General features: G+C 43.1%; 1 protein-coding gene across 2 annotated transcripts in view; it reads right to left on the bottom strand.

Annotated features, from left to right (window-relative positions):
* The window catches only part of LOC140426462 (protein Niban 1-like), a 255,171-nt gene extending 252,343 nt beyond the window's left edge, over positions 1 to 2,828 (bottom strand). Inside the window, exon 1 of one of the 2 annotated variants that reach the window (XM_072511270.1) lies at positions 2,627 to 2,828. In XM_072511270.1, coding sequence (XP_072367371.1) covers positions 2,627 to 2,678 — 52 coding nt within the window. In that variant the 5' untranslated portion in view covers positions 2,679 to 2,828. The remainder of the gene's footprint in view (positions 1 to 2,626) is intronic. The other variant, XM_072511269.1, reaches the window with a different exon arrangement.
* Between the last annotated feature and the right edge of the window lie 9,176 nt (positions 2,829 to 12,004).

The following is a 12,004-nucleotide window of genomic DNA, read 5'->3' as shown; positions in this document are numbered from 1 at the left end:
GCAGCATGAACATGTTTATTTCTTCGATAGTTTTTTGATAAATTTAGAGTGCCCAATTATTTTTTTTCCAATTAAGGGGCAATTTAGCATGGCCAATCCACTTAAACTGCACATCTTTGGGTTATGGGGGTAAAATCCATGCAGGCATGGGGAGAATGTACAAACTCCACATGGACAGTGACCCAGGGCCGTGATTCGAATCCGGGTCCTCAGCGTTTCTTTGATAGTTTTAGTACAATACTAACAGGGCTGGTTTAGCTCAGTGGGCTAGACAGCTGCTTTGTGAGGCAGAACAAGGGCAGCAGCGCGGGTTTAATTCCCGTGCCAGCTGAGAATTCTGAATTCTCCCTCTGTGTACCCGAACAGGCGCTGGAATGTGGCGACTAGGGGCTTTTCACAGTAACTTCATTTCAGTGTTAATGTAAGCCTACTTTTGACAATAAAAGATTATTTATTTAATTATTATTTATAAGTGCTGAAGACGGTGAGAAGGACATTACAGAAAGAACATGAAAATGCTTCGAATTGGGGGGGAAGGACTTTTAGCCCATCAGGCCAGGACAGAAACATGTGCAAAGGTAATAAATGCAAATACATTTTATCAGGGCAGCTGATATGCCATGAAATTCTCAGTATATTTAATGATTATCCAGCCAGTTACTGTTACTCTAACATTTCACGTTCTCTTGTGTGCTGTTAAAAGTCCATGTAAAGTGTACTGATTCCCGTTTGTTCAACATGTTAAAGATATCCTCCAATCGGAAAACTGTTAACAGAGTGAACTGGGACCGCCAAGGGGAATACCAGGCAGTGAATGTCGGATCCTGGACTGAAGGAAAGGCTGTAGGAAACTACAGCAAGGACAGAATCCACCTGATTGATGAAATGTAACAGCTAATATTACAACTAGAGAAACTGAGTTGAAGGTCGCCATTTGGTGAGCTCCCTCCGCCAAGTCCACCTTTAGTGTCAGCCAATCAATGGGGTGCATGCAATACGCCCACAGAGCTTTTCATATTTCCCATGCTGTAACCATAAAGGCATTTCCCACTGATATGTTCCAAATTGCTTATTTCTTCCTTTTGTTAGCAGATGTTTGGGAAGCACGCGAGAGTGCAGCTTGAATGCAGAGGGACTATTGTGGATTCAGTACAGAGATCAGCATGAATGCGTTGGCGGACCAAACGCCACGTCTCCTCCGCTCGGAGAGTGTTCTTGGTGTTTCCATCGTTACCTTGACCAAGATCGTGAAGTTTGGCTGCCAGGCCTGGAGTGACGCCAAATAGCATCAATGACCAGTCGACAACAAAGTCTCATAACTCAGAACTGCTTCTGGAAATTGCTGCATTGACAACCTCATCCAGAGAGCGCGAAGATATCGACAACAGGCTTCAACACTTGAGACACATGACTTTGCCTCCACCCCACCTGACTGGGAAGGCAGGCAACTTACTGACAGGAATCTCCGCGGTTGGAGACTCAGCTCCTGCCACGTGTTCCTGAGGTTGAAGCAAACGCTGGCAATCTGAACCTAGTTCTGGTGAAAGGTCACAGAGCTCAAACATTAACTCTTGTTTCTCTCTCCACAGAAGATGCTGGCAGGCCGCTGACTATTTCCAGCATGTTCTGCTTTTTATCTCACACAGCTTCACCGATGCACCTGATAAACTCCAACACCAATTCAACACAGTTGTTCCTTTATCCTGACAGGTGAACCGGGAGAACAGTCCAATCCGCGCTGCCGTCCCCCTCCCCCAATAGCCCCCAAATCTTAAAACACCGATGACCTCTCCCAATCCTTCACCGTTAAACCGGTTGAACTGCGCCCACAGCAACACTCGCAATTCCAAACACACAACACTAGCAACACACAAAACTCCACATTGCAGTCCAGCTACCGTTTATACACATCAGAAATAATTAGCAGAAATCGGTTGCCAAAGGCACTCGAAAAGTTAAACTTCCAGGACTTTCTCGTAACCCGTTAATAATTAAAACAAGAGTAAAATACTGCCACACGTTAATAATTAACCCTTCTGTATATATGAATAAAGTGAAGCCGTCCTTTTTTGTAGGAAGCAAATAGTGCTTGAACTGGAAAATATATCTGGGTTTTTAAAGGTTCTTTGTAGACATAATGTGGGCAATGGAACTCTGCATGAATCATATCTTCCACAGGAGTTGAGAGTTGGGTCTCTCCCTCCCCACACACGTTGACAATTACACTAAACTTTACTAAATTTCACAGTTCTGTCGGATTTAAAGTTGTCGGTGCAAAGTATCTGGACCTTAAAAGGAAATTGATTATAAGGGAGAATGCTTGGAAGGGAATCAATCATCTCCACAGGGCTAGGGGACACACACGTCTCCCGTGGAGTGCCAGACAGACATACTACCCTCCTGACCAATTTTATTTTTTGTAAACAGTTACTTTGGCTGTATTTTCTTGCACCGACCGTTTCACAACACTGACGCTTCAATTTCCCATCCACGCCCGCCCTGCTATCTTACCAAAAGTTTACATTCACTGGACTCTTAATCAGATTGAGCTACCCGACACTGCGCAGTCATTTCCCCGCCACCGACAACGCAGAAAGTTTCATCGTTGCAATTGAATCGTCCCCACCTCTGATATAATTGCATCTGTTCTCATCCAAACTGGAAACAGATCCACCCATTCTGTCAGGAAAGCAATTCTGGTTGCAGAATGTCTTTGTTTTGTTCCTTCTCCCAGCGTTGACTATAAAACGGGACCTCAGCTTTCTGTAAAGGCTGCGCCAGTCCCTCGCTGTCCACGGTGCAGCGAATGTCCCTTTACCCTGATGTTCGCTCTATTATAATGAACTTCCTGAAAACAGTTACCGCCTTCGCTCCACCCCTTTGCTTAAAGCTCAATTAGACTGGCCACACACTAGAATAACGGTTGGTAACTAAATCCAAAGCGATACTATTTGGAAAATTGCACCATGTGATAACAATATTTGTGGAGGCGAATCTTGAGTATGAAGACATATTCACCCGCATTCCTTCGCACTTGTAAGGACACTGCTGAAACAAATATAATATACAATATTAGGGAATTGTGCTGGGACCATCTAAATAATAGTGTCAGCTCAGCACAATGGTGCCGTGGTTAGCACTGCTGCCTCACGGCGCTAAGGTCCCAGGTTCGATCCCGGCTCTGGGTCACTGTCCGTGCGGAGTTTGCACATTCTCCCCGTGTTTGCGTGGGTTTCACCCCCACAATCCAAAAGATGCGCAGGGTAGGTCGATTGGCCACGCTAAATTGCCCCTTAATTGGAAAAAATGAATTGGGTACTCTAAATTTATAAATAAATAAATAATATGGTGCAAAACTAATCACAATTCTGAGCAACTTACTAAAAACAATTTCACTACCTGATTTGTGGCTGAGTCCTTTCCTGTATGTGACTGGCTTGGTACATACCACACGGTTTACCAGTTTTGTAAGGTCAAAGGGTAAAATTCAACATATTGGTGGAGTGATGTCAAAACCCTTCATTGTAAGTAAGCTGGCCAGGCAATATAAACTTAACATGTATTTGCTGTCAAAGATAATTCTGATCTTGAGTGAAATATAGGAAAGAATGAAGCCATTGTATTTAGTAGAAAAGAAAGACATATCGCCCAAACTTTTCAACTTGCACTCATCAGGACAAATGCAAGCATGCCAAATTTCAAAATTTTTATGGAAACGAAAAAGAGTCATCCAGTCTCAAAATGCTTACTCTGTTCCTCTCTCCACAAATGCTGCCAGAGCTGCTGAGTGTCATATTTTCTCTTTTTATTTCAGATCTCCAGCATCTGCAACATTTTTTTGAAATTTAAAATTCACATATTTGTTTACAAATCCCTCCATGGGCCCCAATTTCTGTAATCTTTTCTAGGCCTACAATCCTCTGAGATAACTGCTCTCCAGCCTATTGAGCATCCCCAATTTCAATTGTTCCACTGTTGGCGACCAGGATTTCAGCTGCCAAGGCTTTGGAATTTCTACCCAAAACTTTCCACTCTCTACATTTCTTTCCCACTTTAAGACACTTCTTAAAACCTATCTCCTTGACTAAGCTTTTGATATCCTTAATATCTCATAACATGGTTCAGTGTCATATTTTGTTTCATAATGCCTCTGGGACATTCTATTACAGTAAGGGGCTATATAAGTTTAAGTTGTTTTTAAACAGAATCATCCCAATTTGCATTTAAACTAGAGTGGCATGCATGGTCCTTTGAAATTGCAATTGAGGTATTTAGTAGCACAGTGGTTAGCACTATTGTTTCACAGCTCCAGGGTCCCAGGTTTGATTCCCGGCTTGTGCCATGTCTGTGTGGAGTCTGCATGGTCTCCCCGTGTTTTCGTGGGTTTCCTCCGGGTGCTCCAGTTTCCTCCCACATGTCCCGAAAGATATGCTGTTAGGTCATTTGGACATTCTGAATTCTCCCTCCGTGTACCCGAACAGGCGCCGGAATGTGGCGACTAGGTGCTTCTCACAGTAACTTCATTGCAGTATTAATGTAAGCCTACTTGTGACAATAAAGATTATTATTATCATATTAAAAAGAAAACAAGGAATGCCGAAAAGTATATATTTTCCAATCATTCATGGGACATGGACATCACTGGCAAGGCTAGTATTTATTGCTGAGAAGATCTTACCTGTGGTTGTTAAGTGCTGAAAGTCTTCATTGCTAAATATTTCAGATGTTAAACATACTTGTTTTCACCTTGTGGCCTGATTTTTGCAAAGGTGAGCTGACTCTGTGGACTTGTAGAAATGATGGGCCGAGGGGTGGCATGTGGCGCAGTGGATAGCACTGGGACTGCGGCACTGAGGACCCGGGTTCGAATCCTGGCCCTGGGTCGCTGTCCATGTGGAGTTTGCACATTCTCCCCATGTCTGCGTGGGTTTCACCCCCACAACCCAAAGATGTGCAGATTACGTGGATTGGCCATGCTAAATTGCCCCTTAATTGGAACAAAAAAATAATTGGGTACTCTAAATTTAAAAAAAAAGAAATGATGGGCCAGATTCAGATTAGAAAGTCCCACTCCCATTTCTGATAGATCCATTTTCACTGGCAGGGGAAAGGGGGTGGAACATGATGCACACGTGGTGAAAACAGATCCCATTTTCATTGTAGCAAGTGTCTTGTCCCAAAGCATGGGAGTCATTAAGTTTTAGAATGGACTTAAATGCTCTTAAAGGGAAGATAAGGTCTGTTAAATGATCATGATGTGAAGTTATTAAGTCCCCAGCCCTTTAGAAATTAAAAATAATACTGCCTTGTCAGTGAGAATTCAAAACCTCTGTTCTAGCAATTACAATAGCTGTTTGTTGACATTTCCCTAAGGGCTGTCTGTCATTATGTCGTTTTGAATGCTGAGCTGCTTTCCAGAAGCTATAGTTATCTCAACAGGAGGGATTGTAAGTTCATAGTTTGAGTGACAGCTCAAAGAGGTTATATGATATGGGGTTCTGAATAGAAGCGTGCTTGTTTTTATAGAGGATTAAGCACTTGAGGATATTTAAGTGTCGGACGGGTGTTCAAGAGTGAGAGTGTTTTAGATACTTAGACCTTTATTTTTATTTCACATCAAAATTGCTCCTGAGGTCTGCCAATGGTGGATACTGGGTAAGTTGACATGGAGGGTATAAGGACCAAGGGTGCGGCCATGGGTTAGCATGAGTTGGTATTTAGTTGATATGGACGTGACATGGGAAGTTCTGGTGTGTGAAGAGTGATGGCTAGAGGGCCTAAAATTTAAGTCTCAAAGAACCAAGGTAGTTATTTTAACTAGTCTGGCTCAGCACTCGGCAGCCCCTATAGCTGCTTCCAATCTGTGCCTGGGAGAGGCGGAGTATTTCCTAACTCATGCCACCCACCTCGGGAGCAAAAATCTGGGCCTGTGTTTATTGCATTGCATCACTATTTCTGACTGCATTTATGAGCAGTGAATATATAATTTACAGCTGTAGCAAGAGATTGATATGTACAGAAAGCAAATGGATTACATTGGCAAAGTCATGGGTGAATTATTGCAAGGTTGGGATGGATTATATTTCTAACATTGGAGGAGTTTTTGAATTAAACAATTTTGAATGTTTCTATGCTCCAGATAAGTTACATTGGGATTCTGTGAAGTCCTATTATCTAATACATATATTGTTTCTCTCACTGTTGTTTTCTACAAACCATGTGTTACAAAATGATATCTGTTCTTCCCAGTTGGTAGCAGATAAATTGTTTCATTTGAAGAGATCCGCTGTTCAGTGACTTGATGTTATGCAGGAGACCTTGCAGCTGAATTCTATCTTCTCCTATCTTCACCCAATGTCAACAGGTACACTTTTCCACTGGTTTCAAGGGTCACTAAACAACAGTTATTAATAGGAATTGTGATGCAGCATGGTAGCACAGTGGTCAGCATTGCTGGTTCACAGGGCGGCACGTGGCACAGTGGTTAGCACTGCTGCCTAGGGCATTGAGGATCTGGGTTTGAATCCTGGCCCAGGGTCACTGTCTATGTGGAGTTTTCACATTCTCCCCGTGTGTGCGTGGGTTTCACCCTCACAATCCAAAGATTTGTCGGCTAGGTGGATTGGCCACGCTAAATTGCCCCTTAATTGGATAAAAAATAATTGTGTACTCTAAACTTTTGTTGTTGTAATAAAGCATTGTTGGTTCACAGTGCCAGGGACTCGGGTTCAATTCCCAACTTGGATCACTGTCTGTACGGAGTCTGCACGTTCTCCTCGAGTCTGCATGGGTTTCTTCCGGGTGCTTTGGTTTCCTCCCACGAGTCCTGAAAGACGTGTTTGTTAGGTGATTTGGACATTCTGAATTCTCCCTCTGTGTACCCGAACAGGTGCCGAAGTGTGGCGACTCGGGGATTTTCACAGTAACTTCAATTCAGTGTTAATATAAACCTACTTTTAACACTAATAAAGATTATTATTATGAATTTTCTCTAACAGTAGTCCATGGACAATGAGGTTAATTTTATTTCCAGTCACTGCCCTGGGCACAAATTGGACCATTCAGCATAAATTTAGCTTTGAACTTCCAACTTTCCAGGACTCTATAACTTAGTACAAAATCATAAGTTTCAATTGGGATTATAGCAAGAAAATTATATTATTCACTAGTAGCCTTGCCACTTTTTTTTTTAGATTATGGTAACATTGAAGGCTGGACTAATGATCTGGAGATATGAGTTAAAATTACACCGTGGGAACTTAAATTCAATAAATCAATTAAATCTGGAATAAAAAATTGGCATCAGTAATGATGAACATAAAACTTCCGGTTATTGTAAAATCCATCTGGTTAACTAATGTTGCTTATCCAATCTGGCTTATTTGTGACTCTAAATCTCGAGCAATGTGTTTGACTCTTAACTGCTCTCTGAAATGGGCTAGCAAGTCAGTCACTAGCAAGCTACCATGAAAAAGTCTAATTAACAACAAAACAGGACTGACTACCAAGTATCAAACAAGCAACAAAACAAAAGCACAACTAGATTAGTAAACCTTGCAAAGTTCTCCTTGCTAACATCTAGGGATAAACCAAAATTGGGAGAGTTGTCCCACAGCCAAGTCAAGCAACAGCCTGACATAATCATATTTATTGAATCATATCGTTCAGCTGATGAATGCCACCGGCAAGACAATTCCACCAGAGTTGGTGGCACAGTGGTCCTAGGAGTCTCCAACTTTGATTCTGGACTCCATGAAGTATCATGGCATCAGGCTAAACATGGGCAAGGAATCTACTTGCTGATTACAACTGCCCTTCCTCTACTGCTTAATCAATACTCCTCCATATTGAACAGCATTTGGAAGAAGCATTGTGGGTATCAAGTTCATAGAATTAACTTGGTGTGTTGGTTTCAATGCCCGTCACTAAGAGTGGCTCAATAGCACCACTACTGATTGAACTGACCAAGTCCCGAAAAATATAGCTGCCAGACTAAATGTGCGGCAAATAGTGAGAGAACCAATGCAAAGGAGAAGCCTACTTGATCTCATTCTCACTAATATTCCTGTAGAAGATGTATCTATTGGTTGGAGTGACCACTGCTCGGTCCCTTCTTCACACTGGGGACACCATCTATGTTGTCGTGTTGTACTAAATGGGATAGAATCAAAATAGATCTAGCATTTCAAAAATGAGGAATAGAAACATAGAAAATAGGTGCAGGAGAAGACTATTCGTCCCTTCGAACCTGCACCACCATTCAATATGATTATGGCTGATCATGCAAATTCAGTATCCCACTCCCGCTTTCTCTCCATACCCCTTGATTCCTTCAGCTGCAAGGACCATGTCCAGCTCCCTCTTGAATATATCCAATGAACTGGCCCCAACAGCTTTCTGTGGTGGAGAATTCCACAAGTTCACAACTCCCTGAGAGAAGAGGTTCTTCCCCATCTCAGTCCTGAATGGCTTACCCCTTATTCTTCAGCTGTCACCCCTAGTTTTAGACACCCCCAACATAGGGAACTTTCTGGGATTTTATACGTTTCTATGGGATCCCCTCTCATTCTTCTAAACTCCAGTGAGTATGAGCCCAGTCGATCCAATCTTTCTTCATATGTCAGTCCTGCCATCCCGGGAATTAGTCTGGTGAACCTTAGCTGGACACCCTCAATAGGGGCAGCACGGTAGCATTGTGGATAGCACAATTGCTTCACAGCTCCAGGGTCCCAGGTTCGAATCCGGCTTGGGTCACTGTCTGTGTGGAGTCTGCACATCCTCCCCGTGTGTGCGTGGGTTTCCTCCGGGTGCTCCGGTTTCCTCCCACAGTCCAAAGATGTGCAGGTTAGGTGGATTGGCCATGATAAATTGCCCTTAGTGTCCAAAATTGCCCTTAGTGTTGGGTGGGGTTACTGGGTTATGGGGATAGGGTGGAGGTGTTGACCTTGGGTAGGGTGCTCTTTCCAAGAGCCGGTGCAGACTTGATGGGCCAAATGGCCTCCTTCTGCACTGTAAATTCTATGATAATAGCAAGAATGTCTTTCATCAAACTAGGAGACCAAAGCTGCACACAGCACTCACCAAGGCCCTGTATAACTGCAGCAAGATATCCCTACTCCTATATTCATATCCTCTCGCTATGAAAGCCAGCATGCCATTAGCTTTCCTCACCCCCTGTACCTGCATGCCAACCTTCAGCGACGGTTCCACCATGACACCCAGGTCTGATTGCACTTCCCCTTTCCCTAAACTGCCACCATTCAGATAACAATCTGTCTTCCTGTTTTATGTAGAATCTGTTTATTCACACTCTCTGCTTCCTGTCTGCCAACCAGTTCTCTATCCACATCAATACATTACTCCCAATATCATGAGCTTTAATTTTGCTCACTAATCTCTTGTGTGGGACCTTGTCAAAAGCCTTTTGAAAGTCCAGATGCATAATATCCACTGGTTCACCCTTTTCCATTCTACTGGTCACATCCTGTTGCTCGTTTTAGCCTTAGTTTAATTGCTCTTATTCTGTCACCTTTGCTCTTGAGTCGCCAGGTATCTTTCTGATACCGCCATGTGGTTCAAGTCCGAGTTAATGATCAATAATCCAACATACTGCTTAGTAAGAGTTAAATCAACGCACATTTATTATATACAGTAATCAATACTTATACATTAATTCTACTTCTAAGCTACTTCCTACAACTAACAGACCAATACTTAACTTTGGAAATGGCCCACCAGGTCAGGGAAACAAATGGCCTTTCGTATGGGTCCTGAGCCTGCGAGATTCAAAGCGGGTACAGGTCGATAGTCAGGAGTGCCTATCTCGTAGCGAGCGTTGGAGTAAGACTTACGATTCTCGTGGCTGTTGTAGAAGGTCAGCAGAAGGGTTTCGAAGGGTGCGGAGAGGAGAAGAAGGGTGAAGAAAGGTCGATTTGAACTTGGCCCCTATTTTTATAGTCCCCAGTGGCTTCCCGCCTCTCGGGGCGGACATCGTACCTGGTTCCAAGTGATTGGACTTGGTCCCAATCACTTGGTTCGATATTCTCCAATTCCTTGATCGAGGAGTGGTCATTCACCTCTCTTTGTGTAAGCTCCTGCTGGCGCCGAAAAGTCTGGGTTGGCTTTGTGTTTCTAATTTGTAGCATATTGTTCCCGGGATTGCTACTTACTATGCAGATTTTCCCATCAGCCTCTTCCGTTCGCCATTTTAAATCGGGGTTTGGCCATTCTAATCGGGAGTTAGCCATTTTACATGGCTACAATCCACAAAGAAATTCCAGATGATTTGTCAAGCATATCTTTCCCTTTAGTGAATCCATGCTGACTTGGACCGATCCTGTCCCCACTTTCCAAATGCTCAGTTATTTCATCCTTAATAATTGACTCCAGCATTTTCCCCACCACTGATGTCAGGATAACTGATCTATAATTCCCTGTTTTCTCTCTCCTTCCTTTTAAAAAAAATCGGGGTTACATTAGCTATCCTCCAATCCATTGGAACTCTTCCAGAGTCTATAGAATGCTAGAAAATGATCACCATTGCATCCATTATTTCCAAGGCCACTTCCTTACGTACTCTGGGATGCAGAGCATCAGGCCCTGGGGATTTATCGGGTTTAAAACCCATCAACTTCCCCAATACAATTTCCTGACAAGTAAAGATTTCCTTCAGTTCCTCTTTCATGCTAAATCCTCTGTCCCTTAGTATTTCCGGGAGGTTATTTGTGTCCTCCTTAGTGAAGTCAGATCCAAAATAACTGTTCAACTGGTCTGCTATCTCTTTGTTGCCCATTATGAACTCATCTGATGTAACTAAGGGACATTTGTCTTCACCCGTCTTTTTCTTTTCACATATCTATAGAAGCCTTTGCAGTCAATTTTTATATTTTCTGCAAGCTTACTCTAGTATTCTATTTTCCCTTTCCAAATTAAACTCTTTGTCCTCCTCTGCTGAATTTAAAATTTCTCCCAGTCCTCAGGCTTGCTGCCTTTTCTGGCCAATGTATCTGCCTCCTCTTCGGCTTTAACACTATCCCTGATTTCCCTTGTTAGCCATGGTTGAGCCACCTTCCCCATCTTACTCTTGCGCCAGACAGGGATGAACAATTGTTGAAGTTTATCCATGTGTTCTTTAAATATCTGCCATTGCCTATCCACTGTCAACCTCTTAAGTATCCTTTGCCACCTTATCATAGCCAATGCATGTCTCATACCATCAAATTTAGTTTTCTTTAAGTTCAGGATCCTAGTCTCAGACTTAACTGTGACATTCTCCAACTTAATGAAAAATTCTACCATATTATGGTCACTCTTCCCTAAAGGATCTCACACCACAACATTGCTAATTAATCCTCTCTCATTGCACAATGCCCAGTCTAGGATGGCCTGCCCTCTAGTTGGTTCCTTGACATATTGGTTGAGAAAACCATCCTTTATATATTCCAGGGAATCCTCCTCCATCGCATTGTTTCCAGGTTGATTAGCCTAATCAATATGCAGACTGAAGTCACCCATAATCACTGCTGTATCCTTATTGCACGCATCTTTATTTCCTATTTGTTGCCATCCCCAACCTCACAACTATTGTTTGGTGGTCTGTACACAACTCCCACTAACATTATTTGCCCTGTGGTGTCCCGCAGCTTCACCCATACAGATTCCACATTGTCCAGGCTAATGTCCTTCCTTATTATTGTGTTATCTCATCTGTAACCAGCAACGTTACCCCACCTCCCTTTCCTTTCCTTCTATCTTTCCTGAATATTGAATACCCCTGTTGTTGAGTTCCCATCCTTGGTCACCCTGGAGCCAGGTCTCCGTGTTCCCAATTACATCATATCCGTTAATGATTGTCAGTGCAGTTAATTCATCAAGCTTAAGGGTTGGCATGTGGTGCAGTGGATAGTGCTGGGACTGCAGTGCTGAGGACCCAGGTTCGAATCCCGGCCCTGGGTCACTTTCCGTGTGGAGTTTGCACATTCTCCCCATGTCTCCGTGGGTTTCA

The sequence above is a fragment of the Scyliorhinus torazame genome, chromosome 7, assembly GCF_047496885.1.
Source record: "Scyliorhinus torazame isolate Kashiwa2021f chromosome 7, sScyTor2.1, whole genome shotgun sequence".
In the NCBI taxonomy this organism is placed as follows: Eukaryota; Metazoa; Chordata; class Chondrichthyes; order Carcharhiniformes; family Scyliorhinidae; genus Scyliorhinus; species Scyliorhinus torazame.
The sequence above is the reverse complement of the archived record's forward strand: the minus strand, read 5'-3'. Positions and strand labels throughout refer to the sequence as shown.